The sequence below is a fragment of the Apiospora aurea genome (assembly GCF_038362705.1).
Source record: "Apiospora aurea strain CBS 24483 chromosome Unknown utg000007l_segment0_segment0, whole genome shotgun sequence".
In the NCBI taxonomy this organism is placed as follows: Eukaryota; Fungi; Ascomycota; class Sordariomycetes; order Amphisphaeriales; family Apiosporaceae; genus Apiospora; species Apiospora aurea.
In genome coordinates, this window is record NW_027117394.1 from 2,288,755 (window position 1) to 2,314,066 (window position 25,312).

At 55.1% G+C, this 25,312-nt stretch overlaps 9 protein-coding genes across 9 annotated transcripts; 5 read left to right on the forward strand and 4 right to left on the reverse strand.

Annotated features, from left to right (window-relative positions):
• Window positions 1-704: 704 nt before the first annotated feature.
• PG986_010959 (uncharacterized protein) lies at window positions 705-2,592 on the forward strand (the record flags this gene model as incomplete). Its single annotated transcript, XM_066847181.1, has 3 exons — window positions 705-766; window positions 838-2,029; window positions 2,173-2,592. 3 exons carry the CDS (start codon window positions 705-707, stop codon window positions 2,590-2,592), a joined length of 1,674 nt encoding a protein of 557 aa, XP_066696672.1.
• An 810-nt stretch (window positions 2,593-3,402) lies between these two features.
• Window positions 3,403-4,556, forward strand: PG986_010960 (uncharacterized protein; the record flags this gene model as incomplete). The annotated part of the gene is made up of 2 exons (XM_066847182.1): window positions 3,403-3,482; window positions 3,653-4,556. 2 exons carry the CDS (start codon window positions 3,403-3,405, stop codon window positions 4,554-4,556), a joined length of 984 nt encoding a protein of 327 aa, XP_066696673.1.
• A 948-nt stretch (window positions 4,557-5,504) lies between these two features.
• PG986_010961 (uncharacterized protein) lies at window positions 5,505-5,756 on the reverse strand (the record flags this gene model as incomplete). The annotated part of the gene is made up of 1 exon (XM_066847183.1): window positions 5,505-5,756. One exon carries the CDS (start codon window positions 5,754-5,756, stop codon window positions 5,505-5,507), a length of 252 nt encoding a protein of 83 aa, XP_066696674.1.
• Window positions 5,757-5,851: 95 nt separating this feature from the next.
• PG986_010962 (uncharacterized protein) lies at window positions 5,852-6,643 on the forward strand (the record flags this gene model as incomplete). Its single annotated transcript, XM_066847184.1, has 1 exon — window positions 5,852-6,643. One exon carries the CDS (start codon window positions 5,852-5,854, stop codon window positions 6,641-6,643), a length of 792 nt encoding a protein of 263 aa, XP_066696675.1.
• Window positions 6,644-7,960: 1,317 nt separating this feature from the next.
• Window positions 7,961-9,812, reverse strand: PG986_010963 (bleomycin hydrolase; the record flags this gene model as incomplete). Its single annotated transcript, XM_066847185.1, has 3 exons — window positions 7,961-8,640; window positions 8,810-9,064; window positions 9,155-9,812. 3 exons carry the CDS (start codon window positions 9,810-9,812, stop codon window positions 7,961-7,963), a joined length of 1,593 nt encoding a protein of 530 aa, XP_066696676.1.
• Window positions 9,813-10,760: 948 nt separating this feature from the next.
• PG986_010964 (Woronin body major protein) lies at window positions 10,761-13,553 on the reverse strand (the record flags this gene model as incomplete). Its single annotated transcript, XM_066847186.1, has 4 exons — window positions 10,761-11,302; window positions 11,394-11,758; window positions 12,253-12,568; window positions 13,523-13,553. The coding sequence occupies 4 exons, from the start codon at window positions 13,551-13,553 to the stop codon at window positions 10,761-10,763; spliced, it is 1,254 nt and encodes a 417-aa protein (XP_066696677.1).
• A 2,466-nt stretch (window positions 13,554-16,019) lies between these two features.
• Window positions 16,020-19,339, forward strand: PG986_010965 (uncharacterized protein; the record flags this gene model as incomplete). Its single annotated transcript, XM_066847187.1, has 2 exons — window positions 16,020-16,052; window positions 16,124-19,339. 2 exons carry the CDS (start codon window positions 16,020-16,022, stop codon window positions 19,337-19,339), a joined length of 3,249 nt encoding a protein of 1,082 aa, XP_066696678.1.
• Window positions 19,340-19,651: 312 nt separating this feature from the next.
• On the reverse strand, window positions 19,652-21,313 carry PG986_010966 (uncharacterized protein; the record flags this gene model as incomplete). Its single annotated transcript, XM_066847188.1, has 2 exons — window positions 19,652-21,242; window positions 21,300-21,313. 2 exons carry the CDS (start codon window positions 21,311-21,313, stop codon window positions 19,652-19,654), a joined length of 1,605 nt encoding a protein of 534 aa, XP_066696679.1.
• Window positions 21,314-23,336: 2,023 nt separating this feature from the next.
• Window positions 23,337-24,956, forward strand: PG986_010967 (glycosyltransferase family 31; the record flags this gene model as incomplete). The annotated part of the gene is made up of 2 exons (XM_066847189.1): window positions 23,337-24,488; window positions 24,552-24,956. The coding sequence occupies 2 exons, from the start codon at window positions 23,337-23,339 to the stop codon at window positions 24,954-24,956; spliced, it is 1,557 nt and encodes a 518-aa protein (XP_066696680.1).
• Window positions 24,957-25,312: the final 356 nt, after the last annotated feature.

A 25,312-nucleotide genomic window follows, 5' to 3' on the forward strand; every position in this document is an offset into this window, starting at 1 on the left:
AGCGAAGAGATAACTGTACGAGATGACTGACTGCTTGCTGGGGCTCCTGGTGGAAGGACCTAGTCTTCTCATTCCTTCTCCTTTTTTTCGATTTTTTGATAGCTCACGGATTCCAACGTGAAGAGATGGGACATGGCGTTATCCGAGATGGGCACGGGAAATCCTCTTGACTTTGGATTACAACACACACTCGAGGGGGATGAATTGATCGACACGAGGAAGACCATTCATTGGTTTGTATATATCTGTACATCCACGGTAGATGAAGGGGTGGTGTGGGTGACGGTGGATTTGAGAATATATAATACAGAGCAGCATTAGAAGCAAAACACAGGAATTTTTATTGCCCATAACATTTGAGACTGGTTCTGGGTTCGAATCCAAATATGTAAATGTGTATGGCATGACAATGAGCCGATGGCAACATCCATAATGTAGCAACTACATGTACTTACTTGTATTAGCAGTACATAGTCTTTCAGCCACACTAGCCAAGCTAATTGCAAGTGCCCCGCGCCACAGCACCAACAACTGGACCCTGTGCTGGCTCCAAAAGTCCCGGATCAGTCGATTTACTAATAAATTGATCTTGATAGGGGTGGGCATTGGCTAAGCGTTGAGCCGCTATGAGCGTCCCTTCGTGAATCTTGTCTTTTTGTTGTTACAACGGCTCGGAGAGAGAGAGAGGTCGAATTCCCATCAACATGGGCAGCCAGGGTTTTGAAGATTGGGTCGGCCAGTTGACCGACGTGGTCAAGAGCTTCCCGTATGTTTCTCTAAACTGCCCATGCCGTGTCGAGGACGAATCTGCTGCTAACCTGACAACAAAACATGTAGTCACCAGGATGCATGGCAGTTGATTGCACCCTTTGTTTGGTCAATTACGGCCGTCGTCTTCTTGTACGTCCTGATCACCTCTCAAACGAGTGCCGCCATTCGATACACGGTTCCTCCACCCAGGTACCCCGAAGGAGAACCCGAGATCCTCGTGTCGCCGTCTATCAAGGTTTCTGGCAGCAGCGCAGTCCGGTGTTACTCGCCAGCCACTGGCCAGCTCCTCGGTCTTGTCAATCCTTCAACTCCGGCCGGAATCGACCGCGCCATCGAAGCCGCTGCTACTGCCCAGGCAAAATGGGCCAAGACGACGTTTGCCCAACGACGTGCAGTCTTGAAGACCCTGCTTCAACATGTACTAGATAACCAAGAGCAGATATGCCGCGTCAGCAGCTTGGATTCGGGAAAGACCATGCTGGATGCTCAGCTCGGCGAGATCCTCGTCACGACAGAGAAGCTACAGTGGACCATCAACCACGGCGAGAAGGCGCTGCAAGCCGAGAGAAGGCCCACAAACCTCCTCATGACATATAAGAGGAACAAGGTGGTATACGAACCCATGGGTGTCGTCGCCGCACTTGTCAGCTGGAACTATCCCTTTCACAACTTGATTGGCCCTATCATCAGCGCCATCTTTGCCGGCAACGGAATCGTCGTCAAGGTCAGCGAACAGACCTGCTGGTCTTCTGCCTACTACACCAGCATTGTACGGGGAGCTCTGGTCGCACATGGTCAAGATCCCGCGTTGGTCCAGACACTTGTGTGCTGGCCGGGCGCGGCAGGGCATCTGACCAGTCACCCGGGCATCTCGCACATCACGTTTATTGGAAGCAAGCCGGTGTGCCATCACGTTGCTGCGAGTGCCGCCAAGACCCTCACACCCGTGCTCGCCGAGCTGGGCGGCAAGGATGCGGCGATCATTACCGACTCCGCCAAGGGTGATCTCAAGCGGATCGCCGACACGCTTATGCGCGGCAGCTTCCAGGCCGCGGGACAGAACTGCATCGGCATCGAGCGTATCATCCCCGCCCCGGGCGTCTACGACAAACTCGTCTCGATGCTCGCGCCGCGCGTCCAGGCGCTCCGGTTGGGCGTGGAAAAGGACGTCGGCGCCATGGTCTCGGACGCCTCCTTCTCCCGGCTCGAGGCGCTCGTCGAGGACGCCGTGGCCAAGGGCGCCCGGTTGCTGGCGGGGGTAAGCGCTATACACACCCAGACCATCCCTCGGGCTTCTACTTCACCCCCACGCTGGTCGTCAACGTTACGCCAGATATGGCGCTCGCCAACGAGGAATGCTTTGGCCCTATCATGACCATCATGCCGTCCCCATCGGGCAAGGCCGAGGATCTCCTGAAAGTAGCTAACGCGCCCGAGTTCGGCCTCGGCGCCTCCGTCTGGGGTCGCGACTCGGACCCCGTCGTCCAACAGATTGTCCGGGGTGTTCGCGCGGGCGGCGTTGCCGTCAACGACTTTGCCGTGTTCTACGCCGTGCAGCTGCCCTTTGGCGGCGTCGGTGGCTCCGGGTACGGCCGGTTCGCTGGCGAGGAAGGGCTCCGCGGGCTGTGCAATCTCAAGAGTGTCTGCGAGGACCGCTGGGGCTGGCTCGGCATCCGCACGGCCATCCCGCCTGCGGCGCAGTACCCGATCCGCAACCAGGACAGCGCCTGGCGGTTCGCCAAGGGCGTTGTGGGCGTCGGATACGGTATCGGGCTGCGCGGGAAGATTCAGGGGTTGGTGGATATCGTAATGGGTGGTTGATGACAGGCAGTTGTGGTAATGAATAGTGTTTACCTGGCTGGGGCAAAAGGGGGGTTACATGATGCTGCGCCAGGTAGGATGAGTGTCGTGATCTACTTGACAGACATGGTCATTACGCAGGCCAGTATATTGGGAGAGGTCAGTCAGTACATACAGTGGAAGATGAATCGAGATGATAGAGACGACGTACATATAATTATACCCTTACATTCGCATAGCACGGTTTATATACAAATGATGCCTTGGAGTAGTATTGCTGTAGAGGACTTGCGTGAGCTATACAAATCCTTATTTCTCTACGGAGGGCATAACTATTACTTAGGCCACGGCATGATCTTTAGCATTCGCGATGTCGGTCTCGTATGATTACGCATTCTGAGGCAATCAACGGGGTAGTTGGCAATGGCCACGCAGTCTCTGAGGGCGCCAGTGAGTTTCGTCACTGAAGCAGCATCATGTTCGTATTTCCCAATGTCTCCTTCCAACCCCTTGCAGGATATTAAATTCAACTTGCTGTCCACTTGGAAGGCAGGCTTTCCTTTTTGCCATCAGTGAGCATGTGCAGAAGGCAAGTGCAGTTCAGACAGACAACATAACCTAAGGCTTCATCCACTAGGGAAATAACGACACGCGATCAGAGGCCTTCCAATTTTTCGGGGACAGAAATCTCTTCGAGCTGGAATTCTGTTTGTCCGTCTCTTTTCCCGCAACGCTACGAACCTCACTCATTCTCCCCCGCCAAGGAGCCTTATTATACATATACACATATATGCATCTACAGCAGACTTCATTCCCAGCAGCCAGGAAACCATGGCAGAGACCGAATCCAACCCAACCGAGATCGTGAGGTTTGACTCCTCGGTCACCAATTGGGATGCTCAAGGCCATTGGTATGGGCAACTACCTGTGCCTACGGCAACAAGCACGGTTGCCGCATCCATGACTCAACACTACAGCTAATTCACCACAACTCTCTTCTCGGGGCACCCAAGAGTTCTCGGTGGAACTTGCCTGTCATTTCCGCGGTCTATAAGAGACTACGTTGCTTCGCACGCTCCAGCGTAAGGGTGGCGGACAGCATGGAGTCAGTGGCCACTGGTGACGAAACCGAACCATCCAAAGAAGCACATCTGATCGAAACCATACCCCTATTTACCTCACAACTTCCATTTGATACCGCATCCATTCTCGCCTTGGAACCAATGCACTCAGTCATACAATACAGGCTGGCATATTACCACTTGGACTGCGCGCGTCGACGATTAAGCCCAGACAATGATGTCGCCTTCGTTCCCGAACTGTCATGCAGTGGCAGATCCCGTTTCAGCCCTCGTGATCCTTCGTTCGATTGGACCAGCGAGGTATACTACAACAGCGGTTCATTCTTACAAAGACAAGAGATGAGTTTCAAGCTGGATAAGGAGCACAGCAACTATCCTCACCTGAATATTCGTGTCTGCCATCATCAATACGCACATTTCCTCAGTTGGCAAGTGAAAGACAGAGATGGACAGCTTGCCGTGTCCGTCAAGGTGTGTTTCTCACCTGGTCGCTTCAAACACGATCTGGGCCTTGGTTGGAAAAACGACCAGGGCGCCAACCTTGCGGAACTGCATGTCTGTACTCGCTGTCAGTGTGACTTCGAGTACAATATTGAGGTCGTAGGTCGACAAGCCCACGTCCGATTCGCTTGCTATCGAGACCTAGGTACCGCCACGGATCGGTTCGAACCCCAATGGCGTTGCCACCTTACACCCAAGGGCCTTCGAGAGCCGCGCAGGCTTCGATGGAGCTCCTGGAATGCTGGTGAACCTCCATACCGTATTGATTCACCTACGGATTACGAATTATACAGGCGTGTTTGGCAAACCGCCAGGAGACTCGAGCGGCCGAACCTTCAACAAGTCACGTTTGAAACCAACTCTGGAGTGTTCCAATCAAGCTCAGAAGACATATTCAGATAGCCTACCTACCTACCTATGTGCTTTCGCTGGGAAAGCTCACTCCGGTCTAGGGTAGAGCATTAGGGGAAACGTGGAACACAACTTAGCTGTATCATTCAACAAGTGCCGATGGCATGGAAGCACAACCTACCTAGTCTATAATGACACCCCTTTTTTTATTACCTACGGTTGCAGTGCTACTGTGTGAAAAATCTCGCGCTCCTTGCGGTGGTCGTTGGTGCTCCAGGACTATCGTTGTCTGTCCAGCAAATAGCTATCTCTAGAACGGTTGTGAGCTTCTGGTGAGATAGATGTGAAGGCTGGTTGGTCTTGCTTTAGCAGTATTCACCGTTAACGTGTGCCTTGGGCAAAGAAACCTTTGTGACCCGCACCGAAAAGCCGAAGCATACCTACAGATTGACACGATCCTTCTCCCCAATCTGGCACTGCTGTTGCTTTGTTCATCGCAACCAGGCGAGCCTCCGCTTGCCTTGCCTTCGGAGTAACCACCTGGTGATGCCACTTTCCGTCTGGTTATTCCACCATCTGTCTGCCTGGCGGTTTTATTTTCTTGCCCATGCAAGCCTCGGCTCTGTCTTTTGCTACACCGAGACCAACTCAATTGCGAAAGCAGCATCTACAGAATAGCAGAAGCGTCTCTCTGAACTTACCCAGCACTCGGCGAATTGCCGAACCTCGGCCATTATGAAGTTCCAGGTACCTGACGACACAGACGCGGATATGAAAGATGCACCAAGGTATTTTGACACCATCTCAATTGTACCGACCAAGAGGAAGCACGGTGATGCCTTCTACAATACTGACTGGGTACCTCGAAAACGTCCCCTTCTCCGTAAGAGACTAGGGAAAAGACGGCGGGCCGTGGACTTCGAGGATGAATCCAACTCTGTGAAGCGGCGCCAGGTGTTGGAGGCCGCACATAGTAGTGGCCTTGTCATTGGCGGCCGACTAGTCGTTCCGCCACAGGCTGGCCCATGGCTTCTCGACGGACAGGCTGGTGATGTAAGCGTCGAGGACCTCGCGGATATGGTCGGCGGGCTGAAGATAGAGAAGACATTCCCGCAGTTCTCGAGGCTGCCACCGGAGCTCCGCCGCCTTGTTTGGCAGCACACCTGGGAACATCGCGTTGTTACTATCTCGCGCCGTATCGTTGCTTTCAGGCATAGATTTCCAGACTCCGTACGATCCGAGTTCCCTCATCTTGAAGCCGAGGTTCTCGATCAAACACGCCGTTACAAAACACTGCTAATGGGACTAAACTGGGGGTCGCTGGTCCTTCAAGCCGTAGACGAAATATGTTGGCACTGGTGGCGCATGGAAAACGGTTTGTCACTTCGACCACCACCGATTCGAAGCCTCCGGTCTCCCTCTTCGTCAACTATGAGAGCCGTCACGAGACCCTGCTACACTTCCAGACGGCCTTTGCCCTAGGCAGAAACGAAGCCAAAATCTACTTCAACCCCGGCTTGGACAGTCTGAAACTTCCTCGGCATCACCCCTTGGGCATGTGCTTTGGGATCAACGACCTGCAAAAGCTAACCAGCATCACCGTACCCGAGTTGTTCCCGGCCCTGCCTAGTTTCCGGAATACTGCAGGGCCTTGGGACTTCCATTCTTATCCCGCAGTAAGGACCGCCCAGGTCCCTCCTGTTTCCGACGGCACGGTTGCTTACTATCCCGAATTTGATCGGGCCTGGCAATTGCTACGCTGGCGTTTCCCGAATCTACGAGAGATCAACTTGGATCCAGTCAGCGACTGTAAGCTCCACGATTCGGCACCGGGTCGCCTTGGCTTGAGACCCCGGGACTTCCACGGCAGCCCAGATCCGCGGTTGGTTGACCGGTATTGCCTCTCTTGCCACAATCTTCAGACCGGCGTAGCCCGCCGGTTTCGCCAAATCGGAACGAACACGTCCTATCTGGAGTGCATATTCGACGCATACGGATTCTTCGGCCCCCCGACTTACGAACGCACGAGATTTGCCGTCGGGACAGTGAAGAAGGAGGGACATAAAGATGAGGACGTGACGGTAAGTACTTCTCCGACACCAGCACCAACAAACGTTTGTCGTATCTGCCTCCAGTAGTGAATCGGGCCGCCGCCCATTTCGTTCAATGACAGAATACTAATATTGAGATAGGTAACCTTTTGGCGCATTCAACGCCGGAGAGAGGAGCGCCGATACGAATTCCGTCTCCCTAGCTTACCTGACCCTGCACCACAACCGCGTGCGCGCGGGGACGAACCCTTGCCCCCTGCGTATGATTCCCCTCTTGGGTATGAGCTTAAGTGCATTGCCAAGTCGTTGGAACGATTTCTGGGCCCCCTACGGATCGTGACTACCTGGCCTTGGACATATAAGCCCACACATCATCGTTTCGGCACAAGTTTTGATTTTGGGCGAGCATGGAGCCTGGGTCAATAAAAAGGGCGGCAGTAGAAGAGCACATGTATAGCAAGAAAGCGGATGTCAACCTCATATAGGTAGATAGATACAATAGACATCTGAGTACACAGTGGTTTTGAAGTCTACACGGAAGTAGCATAGCCTAGGGGCCATCACAGGAACTGGTTATCAACCCCAAACCTTTAGCATCAGATACTGACATGCTCTCAGTAGATACAGCGAAAGCAATATGAACAGTAGGGATGTTCACAGGGGTATTATCGCAGAATGGGCGTAATACAGATGAGTTGGCATCTTGGCATAACTGGTAACATTGCGCGTGATGCTCTCTCAAGAATTGATTATTGATATTTGTCAGCTTGGACTCGGTCTTTCTAAATTCAAAGAGTGCCACCTGTGTGTTTAGTTTTGAGCAAGTTTTGATCTCACGACCAAACTTTTCTGCAGTGCCATCGCCATGAATACGCGTATTGTTTCTTCATGATGCCCAACAGCCAAGGTCATGAGTCTGACTGGCTGTTGCTCTCCATGCTGAGAAAGATAGTGCCCAACACACCGAAGCCGCGACAAATCGCAATAAGGCCGGTATGGCTGAGCGGTCGGTCTGCCTGCGTAATCGCATCCAGAGTGCCGCCCAGAATGCAATCTTCATATGATCTAAACTTTTCGTATTGATGTGTATGACCACTTAGGACCCGATGGTCTGTTTCCTTCTACAACACATACCCGCTGAGGGGCGAATAGTGGCGATGCTGCAGTAGCGATAGCTTGATTAAAACAGGTCATTCGACATCCGAGTCATGTTGTAGCATGTTTTCGTTATCTCTCTCGATAGGAAGCAAGGGAAAACAAATCACATGCGAGGTCGACTGCCTGATCGCTCAACACCTAATAACACACGTTGCCCAACAGTGCCGATCCCTATCGTTTAGCCTGAGGCACCGCCCTTCGCGAAGGAACACATGATACTCCGCCATCCGTCCACCAAACAGACAGTTAAGCGAGGGAGCCCATGGGGTCCCAGAGAGGCAGCACTATTGGTTCCTTCTTGAGCACGTCACGCACCTCCTTGACCAAGAAGCGCGGGTCGATGACGGCCTGGTAGACGAACTCGTCCATCCAGGCATCGCTCATGACGAACCAGCCGTGGTCCCCGCTGGATTCGCCCCACGAGTTCTGCACGCGCCAGCGGACGCTCTTTCCAGAGCTCTCGTCGATGTGGACGGCCGTGAGCACCATGGCGTGGGTCATGGCGCTGGCCCCGACGCGCAAGCGGTCCGCTTTGGAGACCGTCTTCGCCAGCAGATCGACGTTGAAGCCGAGCGTCCAGTCGACGAGATCCAGGTCCATGACGCCACTGACGCTCGAGCTCGACTGGCCCACGTCGCAGCCAAAGAAGACGGGGACCCCCGCGCGCAGTGTGGCCACGCAAGCCTGCTTGAGCGCGCCCATGGACACGTTGACGTACGACACGCCGCGCCCGCCCACAATGTTGCCCAGGCGGTCCACCGTCAGCAGCGACAGCGGCGGGTGGCGCGGGTCGTGCACGAGCGAGATCATGCCCGCAATGGCGCTGCTCGTGATGCGGAACTCGGGCGAGGAGATGTCTCGTGCGAACTCCAGTGGCGTGAGACTGACGGTACGGGCTTTGCTGTTCTTGTCCTTGAAGGTCCAGTCTATGGCGATCAAGTTAAACAAGATAAATCATTAAATACATCATCTTATGTTGGAATAATGCTTTTTACCCATCTTTATTATGCGTTGTTACGCTATGAAAGCATAAAGTTGTAGGGGCCGAATGTCTGGGTTTAAGGGGGAAGGGGGGGAAGGAGGTTCGCAACATACCGAATTTCTCAGTCGAGCTCGGGGGCGGACCCAGGGTCAGCGTTAAGATAAGATGAATCTCGCGCATCATCTTCTGCTTGGTGGCCGAGAGCGTTGCAGATGCCGTCGTGGAGGCGTTGGCCAGCTTACGCAGCTTCAAGGCATACTCGCGCAGCTTGGAGACCACAATGTAGTTGAGTGTGCTGCTGGACATGGCGTTCCAGCTGTCTGGGTACAACGCCTGAGGAACCAGACCGTACTTTATAACTAAGTTGTCTGATGCAAAGCAGCAATATGAATTAGTGGCCTACTACGTTCGCCTCTCCCATTTGTTCACTGAGTGAAGCCAAACGAAACCAGACTTACAAACCATGTCCCACTGCCCACCATCGCTCACGGGGTCCGCCAACAGTCTCTGGACGAGCCTGCCGTCGAGGTCCTCGCCGGCGGTCTCGACCACGTTCTCGAGGAAGTAGTTGGCCTTCTCGAGCTTGTCCCAGAAGAACAGGTAGGCCTGGGACAGCTCGAACTCGGCGAGGCCGTACTTCTTCATGAGCGCGACGCGGAAGACGTTGGTGGACGCGAACAGCCAGCAGCGGCCCGAGGAGCGCTGGTTCGTGATAGGCGCGCCCTCCGAGTCGGGCCCGAGGGACACGTTGAAGACGTGCACGTCGGCCATCTGCGCCGAGCGCTGCGTCAGGACGTCCTTGGGGTTGGCGCCGCTCAGCGCCGACAGCGCGAGCCGGTTCTTGGGGTCTTCGAGCACTTTGGACTGCCACGCGCCCACGCGCTCGACGGGGAGCGCCTCGGGCGAGCGGACGAGCTGCTCTCTGGTCCCTCCGCTGCCATGGCGGCTGCTGCCACTCGTCTTCTCGTTGGTGTCCAACACGTAGACGAAGCCGTCGTCATTGTCGCCGCCGACGCCATCGTCTGCTTCGTTTATCTGGAACGTACGCAGACGCTCGAGGACCGCCTTTTCATGGGCGGCTGTCTTGGGCGACACTTTGGACGGATACGAGCCCATCGCAACTACTGTAAGGCGGAAAATGACGGAATTGCTCTGCTGGTTTTTGTAATAGACGCAAGTAAAGGCCTCATGGGGTCATCAGATGGACGAGCCTAAGAACCTCAGTCGACAGGGTTCATTTATTAACGATTGACGTAAGATTCCCTTTCTAGATCAGGATCGAGTAGTTAACAATATTGAGTAAATGGAGGAGTGCCGAGACTAGATGGAAAAGAAAGGGAAGATGGTGTTTCTGTCTGGAGTCAGGTACACAAGGTCCATGTGGAATCATGCACGATGCCAGGTAGAGCAGGTGGTTACGTGACATACCCTCCGTCCCCTTCTTATCTCGGGCTGGCCATGTACAAGTGAGCATCATGTATGTATGGTAAGTACACCGAGATAAAGAGCAGCCAGACAGGGCGGGGAAGCTTCCACCAGACCGTAGCTGCAGGTTGCAAGGGAGAGAGAGCTTCGTCCGACCTTGTGATTGGCCCATGCCGTCCTCCCAAATGGCAAGGTCTCAGGCTGTGGCATCCTCTTCGTCCAAACGTGGCCATCAAGGTGCTTTTGCAGATGGCACGACATAGTTCATGGGCCTAACCTAGGTAAAGTACAGTACAACCACATCATCATGGTCTCCAATGATAATGTCGAGCAGTCCCATCATCAGATTATATCATCAAGTTATTCACACAAGGCGAAGCAGTCATTCGAGAGTTGTAAAGTACCCTAATAAAATTCCATTCATTACCAACCAATCATTTACAGAGAGAAAAGCCTATCTATCTACTGATATGATCCTGGGTTTTCCCATCTTCCACCAAGAGAAGCCCATCCACATCACCGGTGGCCTAGACGGCCAACGATGAGCCGAAGGCCCCATCATGTATGCAAAAAACTAGATTGACTCCCATATAATTCCGTACATCGTAACAAGTGAGCAGGTTCATGTAATGCACACGTCTACAGGCGGGAGCCGTGGATGACCTTCATGTCAACGGCGAGCTCGCGGCCAGCGTCGGTGAGGACGAGGACACGGACGCTGCCGCGGCCAGACTCGAAAGCCTGGGTGAGGCGGCCCCAGAGGTTGCCCTGCTCGGAGACGGGCAGGCCGGGCTTGACATCGCCGGACTCGGTCATGGCGACAATGTTGCCGTCCTGCATGTCCAAGACGCGGTACTGCTTGAAGACGGGGCCGAACATGGTCTGCACGACGACGCTGGGGCCGGGGTGCTGGACCTGCGAGGACTCCTCGTGCAGCTGCTTGGTGAACAGGTCGACACCGAGGTAGCGGTGCTGGCCGGTGGCACCCGAGGTAGAGATGCGGATGACCTGGCAAGGGCGGCCCTGAAGGATCAGGATGTCGCCCATGCGGATGTGGTGGCAGGGGATGGAGACAGTGTTAGCGGGGCCCGAGTGGGAGCCGCTCTTGCGGGGAGCAGCATCCTCGGAGTGGTACTGGTCAGCCATTTTGGAGTAACGGGAAGAGTAGGGGTGGTGGTGACCTAAAGATGTCCCATTAGCACGGCTGATACTTGTCCAAGTCGTTAGGCGACCAACCTTGTTCGTCAGCGTAATATCCCATTCTGTACTTACTGGATGTTGTTGACTTGGCTGGTTTGGGAGTCTGAGAAACTTGGACGGTTTCCTCGACGACCTTGGTGTCCTGGAAGCGGGTGGGGGTGTGGTGGTGGTGGTGGTGAGGCTCGAGAGTAGACTCGACCTTGATCTCCTCCTGGTAGACGGGACGAGAGTGAGAGTGGCGGGACGGGGGCGGGCAGGAAGCGGCGTCGACGGTGGTCTCTACGCGGATATCCTCCTTGTAGACGGGGTGGTTGCGGGAGCGGTATTCACGTTCAATCACGTCAATAGGGCTGTGCTGAGGACGGTGCTGGTGGTCAACGACGTCGTAGCTGTCGTCGTGGGCAGAGTAGGTAGGAGTGGAAGTAGGCCTGGCAGGTCTGACGTTGGTTGAAAAGAGAGATGTTAGTTATTGAAGTGAAGGATGGTTCGTTCCTCGGGTCAAGCGCGATATGGGAAGAAAATATAAGGATTGACCCTGCAGTAAACAAAGCTTGAGCCAATTGGGCCAAGTCCAAGCAAGGTCCAAGCAAGTCCAAGCTCCTTTCCAGGGTGTTCTATGCAACCCCCGTAATATGGGTAAGGGACAAGCCACTCAGCTGGGAGGGCCCCCATAAATGACGTTCGGGCGAGGGAAAAGACGAGGGAGCTTGAGCCACGGGGTGACTTGTGTGTTCAATAATGGGATGGATCATTTTCACCGCATGGCTCGGCGCGAGTGGAAAATGCGAATGCAGCTGTCACCGCTGCCGCGCTGCTGCCACCTCACACGCAGGACCAAAATAAAAGGGGGTAGTGGGACACGGATAAACGGGACGCGAACGGTGGGCACCGCGGCTGAGAGAGCAGACATATAAGAAGGGGACCGACTAACCTGTGTTCCTCGTAGTACTCGTGTTCGTGACGATGGACACCGGGACGGCGGTATTGTTCCTCTTCACGTGTGATGCGAACCTCTTCTTCCTGGCGAGGAGGAGGTCGGGCGGAGACAGAGGTAGAAGAGTCTTGACCTACCCGTCCGGCTTTCTTAGGGGGCACGTGGATTTCGAGCTCCTCGTGAGTGGTGGTGGTGGTCTCGACCTCAGCGGTCTCTTTGTAGGACGAGGGGAAGACGCTGAAGGGGACCGGGACGCGGGCTTCAAAGTCCAGGTTGGCGGCCTTGGGAGCGCGAGAGAATCCTTCTCGACAACCTTTCGATGAAGCGAAAGGAAGACAAGAAGATTCCTCTTGCTCTTCTTTCTGAAAACCGAAAGAGGAGAAGGGAGAAAAGGGTAGGAAGACGGGTTCCTAGGCTATCTCACGATTCCTTTGACAGGTTCTAGCTGGACGAAGAGGAGGATTGTTTGGATGGGATGGAGAGTTTGGGGTAAAGGTAGATCAAGATCAACGTATGGTTGGCCTCTGAAATACGGATGGGATATGGAGAGTATGGGGATGGAGGAGAAGCAATGAAGCGGTCAGATTTGGGACTGAGGAGAGGAAGAAGAGGGAACAAATCCAAGTGGGTGAGGCCGACGTGCGTTGGGCTATTTGTGTGGTTGCGATATTGCGTGGCATCCAGATGCAGGGTTCCTGTGGTCTAGCTTTGTTGACACGCGGTGGAGTCGGGCGCCCAGAACAGTATCCAGACGAGTCTGCTCCCTGTTTATCTCGGCTACAACAAGTAAGGCGGCTGGGCAGCACCCATCCTGAACCACTCCTCCACCGCTGTCGCGGATATGCAGCTAGCGAAATCCGGCCGGTACATGCAGGCCTGAACACGCAAGAGCGAGAAAAGAGAGGCCAGAGCCAGCCAGAGCCAGCCAGATGCGCGAGACGCAGCACGCCATGTCCGGGGGCGAGATTGGGCAGCGCCCTTCGGATCTGCTGCTATCTCCCTCACTGGAGCAGCATCACTGGAGCTTCGACTCGTCCAGCCTCCTGCCTGTCAGATCATGTCGCCAGAAGTCAATGGCCCTTGGACGTCCGAGTGGAACGATAAAGCCGCCCAGCGCCATAAAGTCAATCGTCTTACATAGCCCCCGTTGGTTAAGCCATGGAAGAAGCCATGGAAGCCATCGACCCTGGACAAACAACCGTCCTTGCTGGAGGTCGCCTTTCAATTGAAAACTGGATGGGATGTGACGGCCGCTCGTCCTGCATACAACATGGAGTACCGCTACAGGGTACGTACATACAGGTACGGTACGACAACACAAACAGAGACAATCAAACACACACATTCAGCAGCGTGCTTACAGGCCGAGCCACTAAGCGGCAAGCTGGGAGCGCCAGACGAGCTGTCACAATCAAAAATTCTTCGCTATTTCGATCAGCACGGGTCACCGAATCTATCGGGCTAGCACTGGCCATTCAGCTTGAGCTGGATCTGCGCGACCAGATTGCCCGGTGCTCTGTGTGCTTGCAAGGTGTGTTAGGACCTTGGTCGAATGTGGAGAGCGCGCCCGATGAGAGGTTGGGTTAGAGGCTTGGAGGTTAGTTGGGTGGCCGGGCTTGGACTACTTTCCAGGATAGAGTCCCAGGTAATAACGCATCTCTCGTAATGCTAAAGGCTGGGGGGACTGGGAATAAACCACCCATCCCAACCGGAGCACGGCTCAATACTGGCTGCCAATATACAACGACCGAATCGTGGTGGCTGGGGCCACGAGTACAGTACCAACCGCGGCGGGACTACGAAACTCAATTGGACGTCCAACACGAGGCGACGAGTTTTTTCTTCCCAACCACGCCCATTCGACATTCGGCGGCCGGCCTTCCACCCTGCAGGTGGTCAGAAAGCATCTTCCATGTACGCGTTCGCTCGTGGAGCCCTTCGATTGGGCTAATGCGCAGTTACAGGCGCGACTTATGCACGCCTCAGCAACACCACTGCAGCTGAAGTCGTATGTCGTGTCCTAGACCTGTCCAGAAAGATCTTTCCAGCGACAGGTGCCGATGTACGATCATGTTTTCGGAATATATACGTAGTCTCCAGTTTCCAGACCCAGAAAAAGGGTCTCCATCTGTCAATTGCTCGCATTGAATCTTTCCAAGCCGGCTTAAGCTTACCATGGCTCGCTCGTCGCTCGGGCTTCTCCTGTCAGACAATAAAGAAACGACAGGTTTCCAATTGGAGCTGGCTGACGAAACGTCAAATTACTGACTGCTAAGGTTACATACAAGCTTGGAAGAAAAAAAAAAACCTTAAGGCCCACACGGAAACCCCTGAACGAACGAGCGTGTTGCTAGGACAACCGGGAAAGCTGAAGGGGTGAAGGGGTGCCTAGGCGAGATGCGGAGCCAGCGAGAAACAGGACAGGAACAGAACCTCGGGAGTCGGGGGGGGCTCTAGTTTTACGATCAGCAGAGCACTGCCCAGGTGGAGAGGGTGGAGGAAGGGCGGTGGACAGTGGACACTGTCTTGACTTGGCACGCGCACGCAAAGGAACAACCCGATCCAGACCCAACCTCGTCGCGATCGGGCCAGCTTGCAATGCGAGCAGAGGAAGATGGAGTATTCGTCACGTCACAAGCTATGACATGCTAAGCTGAGCGGAACTGCACTAAACTGATCAGAATCTGGCCTCTTCTCTTCACAGCTGTAGCGGGTGATCAAATGCCTATCTTACGGGCCAAAGAAAAACCAGACATAAGTGAACAACACAGCACATTACACCGCTCTACGAAGAAGCACTTGGAAATTTGGAATCCGATAAGTTAGGTGTCCAAAAGCAACAGTCTGTACAAGTAGTGTCCGATCGATGAATGGAGTGGATGATGAGCTCGATGCTCATCGTCATCCCAGTCGATTTTCCACGAGTCGCAATCGAGCCGAAGCTCTTCGCAGACAAAGTGGACAAGGAATCCCCCATCTTGCGGAGAAGCTGGCCCGGGGGAATCTTGGATGCCATGTTGTCCAGGAGCCAGATCGCAAATCCAACCCAATGGACTGAGCCCATTGGGCGACCTAGTGCCCAATATGGTTGGAACTGGTCAACTACTGTGGCTATTGAAAGCTCGGCCGCGCGATAAGGTTGCTCCCACATCTACGGAGACCGCGACGGAGTATATATAATATGTGGTATGGTGTAGGCTATATCACCGTGGCCGGCGGCCTGGCCAGAACTCGACACTGCTTGTCCGCTGTTGTCCGTGTATTACCAGGCATTACTAGGCATTACACAGTCTGGTGAGTACCTTAGGGAAGGCCGTGGCAGGCCCTCCGGAGCAAGGCTTGCACACACAACTTTGCCAGGCATATATTTGCCGCTGACGCTCGTTGATGCTCGCCCAGGTTTTGGCCCTGGAAACACCGCGGTTGCAATCACGACGTTGTTCTTGCCAATTTTTCAGGAAAGACCACAGATTATAATCTGAGCCAGAAAGACATGAATGAAACCATTTTCCTCTTAAAGGTCTCATCCGCACGTGGTGATTCTTTGGCGCCCTCTTGTGAGTGACGTCACGCCGGGCCCGAACGAAATCCTTTAGACTGCCCCACGTTGTTCAATGTCGGCGGAGTGAATGTGTCATGGCCGCGCCTCTCTGCTTTGCCCCGCGTTTTGCTGACCGACGAACCTTTGGATATGCGACCGAAATCCAGACTTGACCTGACCAAATTTGCTAAAATCACCCCCAAATCGCTGCAAACCTGTAAATATGAAGCAGCGCTTTTCGTCTTTGGATGTCAAGGTAAGTCGGTGCTACGCCCATGAATGCCAGCCAAGTTTTAGTAGGTATTGACCTTTGCCTGCCGCCTCTAGGTCATTGCGCATGAGCTCTCGACGAGCTTAGTCTCGCTGCGACTGTCCAACATCTACGACCTCTCCTCCAAGATCCTGCTGCTCAAGTTCGCGAAGCCCGAAGACAAGAAGCAGCTCCTGATTGACTCCGGGTTCCGATGCCACCTCACGGATTTCGCACGGACCACGGCGGCGGCCCCCTCCGTCTTCGTCCAGAAGCTGCGCAAGGCCCTGAAGACGCGGCGCGTGACCAAGATCTCGCAGATCGGCACGGACCGTATCATCGAGTTCCAATTCAGTGACGGCATGTACCGGCTGTACCTCGAGTTCTTCGCCAGCGGCAACGTCATCCTCACCGACAGCGAGCTCAAGATCGTCACCCTCCTCCGCCACGTCCCCGAGGGCGAGGGCCAGGAGCCACAGCGACCGGGCTTGCCCTACTCCCTGGACAACCGGCAGAACTTTGGCGGCGTCCCCGAGCTTACGAAGGAGCGGGTACGAGCGGCCCTGGAGACGACCGTCGAAAAGGCCGCCGTCGCTGCGGCGTCCGGGAAGAAGATCAAAAAGAAGCCCGGCGATGAGCTGCGCAAGGGACTCGCTACGACGATTGTGGAAATACCCCCTATTCTGGTGGACCATGTCTTCAAGGTAACCAACTTTGACTCAACTTCGCAGCCGGCTGCCGTGTTGGAGAATGAAGAGTTATTGGAGCACCTCTTCCGCTCTCTGCAAGAGGCGCGCAAGATTGTGGGCGACATTACGAGCTCCGCATCATGCAAAGGTTACATATTTGCGAAGAAAAGGCCCGGTGCCCCGGAGGAGACACCTACAGAGGCAGGTTCGGAACCGAAGGATAAAGGGAAGGGGTTGTTGTACGAAGACTTCCATCCATTTCTACCGCGGCAGTTCGAAGAAGATCCTGCCTACACGGTTGTCACCTTCGAGAATTTCAACAAGATGGTAGACGAGTTCTTCTCTTCCATCGAAGGCCAGAGGCTTGAATCAAAGCTGTCTGAGAGAGAGGCTGCTGCCAAGCAGAAATTGGAGGCGGCTAGGGCGGACCAGAACCAGAGGATAGAGGGACTGAAGCAGACGCAACAGCTTAACGTCCGGAAGGCGGGAGCCATTCAGGCAAACATCGAGCGAGTACAAGAAGCCATGGATGCTGTAAACGGTCTGATCGCTCAGGGCATGGACTGGGTCGATATCGGGAAGCTGATTGAACGAGAGCGCCGTCGTGGCAACCCGGTCGCTGAGATCATAGCGCTGCCCCTGAAACTGTCGGAAAACACTATCACTTTGCTACTTGGCGAAGCGGAAGAGGATGCCGACATGGATGAAGGCTACGACAGTGACGACTCGGAGTCCGACGATGATGCAGGTAACGAGGCCAAAGAAAACTCACAGCGCCTCCAGATTGATATCAATCTGGGTGTGTCCCCATGGGTCAACGCTAGAGAATACTACGAGGAGCGGAAAACTGCGGTAGTCAAGGAGCAGAAGACGGCAGCCCAGTCGGAGATTGCTTTGAAGAACGCAGAGCAGAAGATTGCTGCAGAGCTAAAGAAGGGACTGAAGCAGGAGAAACCACTCTTGCACGTCGTCAGGCGGCAGATGTGGTTCGAGAAGTTCATCTGGTTCCTCTCATCCGATGGCTACCTTGTGCTGGCCGGAAAGGATGCATCTCAAAACGAGATGCTGTATCGGCGATATTTGAAGAAAGGTGACATCTACGTGCACGCCGATATTCATGGTGCGCCCTCCGTCATTATCAAAAACAACCCGCAAACGCCCGATGCGCCCATACCGCCCTCAACCTTGTCGCAAGCCGGCAACCTCGCGGTTTCTGCGTCCAACGCCTGGGATTCGAAAGCGGGCGCTGCTGCTTACTGGGTTGATGCCGAGCAAGTATCCAAGGCAGCACCGACAGGCGAGTTCCTGCCCACCGGTAGCTTCATGGTCCGAGGAAGAAAGAACTTCCTGCCACCAGCTCAGCTTATCCTCGGATTCGGTCTGATGTTCAAGATCAGCGAGGAGAGCAAGGCGAAGCATGTCAAGCATAGACTTAGAGATACTGGCGAGGCGTCTGTCACATCATCTAGCGTGGCAATGAGCGCAGAATCCAGAGAAGCGACACTGCCAGCGACCAATACGGAGGCTACTACAACTACTCAGAGCGACAACGAACAAGACGACGAAGAGGATGAAGACGAAGCCAACGCGCAAGATGAAGATAACCAGCAAAGACAGAACCCTCTGCAGTCTGTTGGCCAGACTGGGGACCACGATGATGACGAGGACGAAGAGCCAGCAACCGAGGAACCAGTACCCACGGAACAGTTGGATAGTCTTACGGTAGACGAGACAACCCCAGAAAAGGATGCAGCGGAAGAGAGTGCTGCAGCTCCACAGTCTGATGACAAAAAGGAGGAGCTTGATGAACAAGATGAAGATGATGCCGAAGCTGAACGTACCCCTGATAAAGAGGCAAGTGGATCAGGGCCACCACCTGTTGCCAAAGGCCAAGGCCAGGCGAAGCAGCAACCCCCGAAACGGGGCAAGAAGGGCAAGGCCAAGAAGATCGCCGCGAAATACCGCGACCAGGACGAAGAGGATCGTCTGGCCGCTGAAGCCCTCATCGGCGCGACGGCGGGCCGCAAGAAGGCCGAGGCCGAAGCCAAAGCCAAAGCCGAGAAAGAGGCTGCCCAGGCCTTAGCCAAGGAGCGCCGCCGCGCCCAGCACCATAGGCAGCAGCGTGAAACAGCCGAACATGAGGAGGTGCGCAAGATGATGCTCGAGGAAGGGGTCGAGATGCTCGACGCCGACGAGGCCGGCAAGGTCACGGACCTCGACAACCTCGTGGGCATCCCGCTACCCGGCGACGAGATCCTCGAGGTGATCCCCGTCTGCGGGCCCTACGGCGCCATCGGACCCAGTCTCAAGTACAAGGTGAAGCTGCAGCCGGGGTCGCAGAAGAAGGGCAAGGCCATCAAGGAGGTCCTCGAGGCCTGGAAGAGCGTCTCGGCCAAGCGCGGCGTGCTGGACGACAAGAGCCTGGACAAGGAGCGCATGTGGCCGCGCGAGGTCGAGCTCATGAAGACGATCAAGCCCGAGGAGGCGGTCAACTGCATCCCCGCCGGCAAGGTGCGCGTCATGGTGGTTGGCGGGCATGCTGGCGGCGGAGGGGATACTAAGGGTAAGAGAGGCGGTGGTGGTGGAAAGGGCAAGAAGAAGTAGATGGTTAGCGAAATAGCTAACATGTCGATAATTTACTGCTGAGCTCTCCATAATACGACCGCATCTTTACAAATTCTCAAAGCTCGCCTGCGTTCCGAGTTATGCCATACCAAGTGTCCGTCAGTTCATAGTAGAGTGCTCGGAATGTAGCCTGCTGTGACAATATTCACCCGTTTACCTCGAGACGCAACTTGTATTAATCACGCAACCCTAGATCGTAGATTTCCGGAGTCACATCAATGAGCAAATCCTACACGTCTACGAGTAGGCCAAATACAACAAACATACACACAGGTTTTATGACGAGCTCCGTTATGCCCGGAAGAAGTCATGCAGCGTGCCCTGCTTCAGCTTCTTGGCCGCCGGCGGCCCATGGTCACCCTCACTGTCACTATCCGGAATCTCGATGACGGCTGAAGTCTTTCTTTTCTGTCGTGTCGCGGGCGTCATCGCAGTAGGAACGTCCTTCACGCAGGCGTCGCTGGTGGTGTTCTCCTCCCCCTCCTCCTGGGGGGAAGTGTTGCTGGTCGCGGCTATGCGGGCAGACCTCCTCATCGGGGTGACGGGCGGGGCTGCGGCAGCTCCCTTCTTGGGGCGGCCTCGGCCTCGGCGTGGTTGGGATGCTGTTGTGTCAGGGGTGGGAAGGGGGTGGTTCTCGACGGGTGGCGATGGAGGAAATTGCGGGCTTTCCCTCTTCACGGCGGGTTGCCGCTGGCTGGGTCCTCCTGGCGAAGAAGGTCCGGGGGTCGCGATGGTAGGGGGCGGAGAGCGTGCTACGGTTATGGTTGGAAGTATTGGCGGTTGGGGGGCCCTTTCTCTCCTCACGAATTGCTGGTGTTGCGGCGCGTCTTCCGTGTTGGTTGCCTGGGGCGGGCCGTCCTGCGATATTGAGTTCATAGGCAGTTCTGGCTCTTCCTCTTTGACTTCTACTGCTGCTGCAGGCGTGGCTGATACGGCGCGTGACGCAGAAGAAGAGTCATAAGCATTTTGAAATGGTGCCGCCGGGACAACCGCTTCTTGTACAACTGGGGAAATGGTCCTTGCCGGGTGGCTCACCCTCTCCAGCAGGGTGTTGAACTCTCTCAGTTTTGGCCTCATTTCGATGATTGTGAGTGCGTTGGCGTTGTTCTGTTGTGCCGCTATATACCTCGCATGCTTGTCGGCATTTTTGGAGGACAGGTCTTGGAGCAGCGCCCTCAGGAGCGGATGCTCCTTGGCTTGCCCGAGGTGTATGCACTTGTCGCGGTCGCCAAGTGTATATCTCCTGAACTGTGAGAACTGGCTCCAGGGCCAGATCTGCACGGGTTTGCCGGTTCTCTCGGCGTCGAGGAAGTCGACGATGTTGATAGGCCCCACCCTCTTGATGGCCAGCTCGCAGTCTCGGGCAGTGGGGCCGGGTTCTACGTTGACATGACGGCAGAGGTCGTGGAAGGCCCGAAGGATGAGCTCATCTTCTGTTAACGATTCATCTTTGATATCCATATCGTCGCGGCTGTCGCTCTTGTCGTCCTCTTCCTTATCCTCATTCTCATCCTCCTCTTTGATCGGTTGGGACAGGTAAAGCACATCGAACTCGCGCTTGATGGCGGTCGTGCGCTGTTTGAGGTACTCCTTCGAGCCCGGGACGATGCCCTGTGACGACGCGAACCGCTCAAACTCGTCGCCGAACGGAGCGCTGCTGTCGGGCCGGAAGTCGGGCACCATGGCAAAGTGGTTGCCGTGCCGCCGCACAAACGCCTCGGCCTCGGCGTGGGCCCAGAACCCCTTGTAGCGGGCGCCCGGGTGCGCCTTCACCTGCTTCTCGGCCGTCGCCCAGTCATAGTATATGCCCGGTACCTTGCCGATGGCGACGGCGTAGTACTTGCCCACGTGCGTGCCGCGAGCGCCGCCGCCATTATCCTCTCTTTTAGGAATGATTTGGTTCGCGGTGTAGTTGTTTTCCTTGAGGACGATAGTCTACTGCCATTGCCCCATGGTTTTGCTGCCCGCCATATCTGGAGATGAAGGCCCGAGCCTCACCAAGGGATCCAAACTTTCTGTATCTGGCACCGCCGTAACGCGTGACTTGCTCTTCGCATGTCGACCATTCGGTGTACACGCCGGGCTTTCTGCCGACCGCGACCGCGTAATAATTGCCAAAGCCGGCCATAGTACTGTGTGTTCACATATATATGTACAGATAACAATGAAGAGTTGCCTGGTTCGTGTTGGCGGCAAGATAGCCGAGTTGAGGGGGTTTGTTGGACGCGTAAAGGGGGCACGCGTAAAGGGGGCACGCGTAAAGGGCGCTTTGCGCAGTCTGCGGTGTACGACTAGCCAGGAGAGATCCTTGACCACACACATCGATTATTTGCGAAACTGATCTGAGCAGGAATCTAGATCACGGCATGAAAAACACTGCGCAGATCATGTACTCCTCAATGGTTCATTCATCTGACCATACTATCGCCACGCTCGAGCATGACTGAGAGGATGAAGAAAAGCAAGCATAGACAGCCACTACTCTTATCTCATTGGTTGGCTGAAGTATGAGCTATCACACTGGTGAAGCCGTCAGGTATAAATCCTACCTTGTTGGCTCAGTCATTCATACGTACGTTCGTTTCTTGCAAGGGTAAGGTAGGTAGGTATGCTGTAGGTATGCAAGTATGCTGGCTGTCGCATTCGCGGCTGGTAGAAATGGCGATAGAAGAAGGTTTAGAACGTGTCTCGTGCGGTGCTATTTTAGACTGTGTCGCCTGCAAGCCATGATTGTCCGTGCTCCTTTAGACAGCGGGAGTCTAAATTGGTGCACAATTTCCGCTGCTAAAGGCAAGACTGAGGCTCAGACTGAGCCCGGGTTAACCTAAGTGGTGTCAAAATCGGGTCGAAGGTGTTTTCGGAGTTCCTTCATGGGCAGATGCTCAGGTACGGTCCGTAGGGAGCCACTCTAACCGTAGGCAGCCGGCAAACCGGGAAGTCAACAAGAGACCAGACGAACTGCCAATGTCGCGGGTGGGACGGTTCATTGGATTAGCAGACACTGCAGACCAGCACCCCCCTTGCGGCCTTGCCAAACGCTCCAAGTCGTCGGGTATGGAGGCTTATCGCGAGGGATAGCGCCAAACATCGTACTAGGCGGCGCCCCCGGAACGGTTAGCATTGCCGGAGGATTGGGTACCCTCACAGAAGATGGAGGCAGGATGAATGACGGCGCATGCTGTGACAGTGGGGTGGGTGGTGCCTGTCAGCAAGAGCTTGGTGCTTGGAGCTTGGAGATTTCTCCAAATTGATGTCTCGTATTCTGGCGTCTGCCTTGCGACATCCGTGGAGGAGCGATTCGCCAATCGAAAGAAAGAGTCAGAAAGAGCGAATTGCTTGCATTGCCTCTCAGTAATGTAAGTGATTCTGACCTCATACTCCACTTCCACTGCCTTTGACCCAGAAGGTGGCAGCAACCCCAGCCGTCCGGGGCTGGCAGTGGAAGCGCCGAGGGCAGGAGAGGGATTGAGCAGAAACCAGGCGTACGTTGTAGGTAGTAACCTAGTAGCGTACCACATGTCGTCCTTGAAGAAAGAAGTGGGCTTGGAGAGCTTCGGTTACACAGTCACAAGAAAATGACATGCAAAATATCAGCCCCCCCTCGATCTCGATACCGCAAGGCTTCCTCTTTTTCTTGGAATTCGGCATCTTTGCGGCGCAAGTCGTTGGTCCCCTCTGTGTTCCTGCAATTCTCCGTCTGGTCTCTTGCCCTTCCCTGAACGAGCGCCGCCGCCTTGCATAAGTACATAGGTATCTACTCCCTAAACTGAACTCCATGCCGAAATACACGACGCCCGCTGCTAGCTTCTGTGCCGCCACGTGCGAATGTCGCTGTTGATTGTTTAAGAGACCGGCCGCTCAAAACTGCTCACGGGATATGAAGGATTTAAAAAGGGAACGAAAGGAAAAGCCCCTTCTCTCGAAATCCCATCTACCAATGCCGTGGACGTGGATCAAGAGTTGGTGTGGCAACAGTATGACCTTAGGCGGGCGCGAGGTCGGCCTGAACTCGCGAATGCAGCGCATGCTGGGGCTCGTCTTCGCCGCCGCCGGCATTGCGCTTCTGTTCTACCTCATCTTGATTTCCGACACACACCGGTCATTTGGCTACACCATTGGCTCGTTCCAACACAGCAAGGGTAAGACGCCGGAGCAAGCGTCGCCTAGTGAAGATGGCAGTGGCCGCCCCAAATTCCTCCCCTGGGAGACGACGAGCAGCTTCCAGCCCGTCTCGTTCCCCGACATAGGCGCCGTCACCGACGACGACTTGTGCCGGTCATTCCCGCAGCAGAAGCTGGCCCACCTGGTCCAGCCGGTCCTCAAGTTCGGCCACGGCGACCAGCCCGCGCGCGTCGAGTCGCAGCTCTCGAGCGTCTCGGCCTGCCTCCAGGACCTGCTCATCTTCTCCGACTACGAGGAGACCATCTCGGGCCGCCACGTCTACGATGTCATCGCGACCACGCCCGCCTCGTACCGCCGCGACAACCCCGACTTCATCAACTACCTCACCCTCCACGGCCTCAACGAGAACGGCACCGTGCTCAAGCCGGGCGAGCCGAGGCCCGAAGTCAACGGCTGGATCATCGACAAGTACAAGTTCCTGCCCATGATCGAGCAGGCCTGGGCGCTGCGCCCCAACAAGCGCTGGTACTTTTTCTACGAGTCGGACACGTACGTGGTGTGGGACAACGTCTTCCGCCTGCTCGAGAACCTCGACGCCGACACGCCCATGTACCTGGGCAGCCCCTCCCCCGGACGCCATACCGACAAGGACGAAGTCACGTTCTTCGCCAACGGCGGGCCTGGCTACGTGCTCAGCCGCGGGGCCATGAAAAAGCTGCTGGCGCGCAAGGTCGGCAAGGATGGCGACTACGTCGAGGCCCCCTTGAGCCACCGATGGCTCGGGCTGTTGCGGCACGAGTGCTGTGGAGATTCGGTGCTCGGGTGGGCTCTCTTCAGTGCCGGCGTGGCCATCTCCGGGCTCTGGCCCATGTTCAGCCCAAACGCACCGCATAACATCCCGTTTGGCCACCGACATTGGTGCCAGCCAATGTTGACCATGCACAAGATGAAGCCCGAATACATGGTCGATTTCTGGAAGTGGGAACATGTCAGGCGAAACCGCGATGTAAGACATTCCATTCCACCCCTTGGCACACATCCACCACGTTCTTCACTAACGCCCACACAGACACCCCTCCTCTATCGAGATGCATGGGAGCATGAGCATGCTGAACAGGGCCTTGCATCCAGAGAAATTGCCATCGATTGGGACAACCGAGGCTGGGGTGAGTACCAGACGGCCATGTTCAAGGACTACAATGAATGTGCCAAGTTCTGTGTCGAGGACACACGGTGCCTCCAATGGTTATGGCACCTGGACACCTGTCGCCTGGCTGAAGCCGCCGTCGTGGGCGTGCCGCGGTCTCCCGAAGTTGAGGGTGACGCGCCGCGCCTGCCCGAGGGCCAGACGTGGACGGTGGAGCAGAGCCGGTTCGTGTCCGGGTGGAATATGGAACGCATCGAGCGGTTCGGGCAGGAGAACAACTGCGAAGTCGTCGAGTGGCTCCGGCCGAGCACCACGAGGATGTTTTAATGAACGAATGGATTTCTGAAGAACAAGAAAAGACAATTGTAACATGCATTACTGCATCCCATATACGAAGCTTACGAGAGAACGGATTAACTAGACTACACGATACCCTATTAAGCATAGATATTGGTTCCAACACCGAAAGCTTACTTTTCCCCATGACTCGATGGATTGAAACAAGTAATGCGGCACTCACTATGCAAAGCATATTGACGTCTCCTGGCTGGGACCTTGTCGTGGTAGGATACAGTACTTAAAATCAATGCATGAGGGTCTGGATATACCCAGCAGCCTGTAAGGAGTCTGGACTGCTAGTGCGTCATGGAATTGGGACCCAGTTCACTTATACACACCAAAAA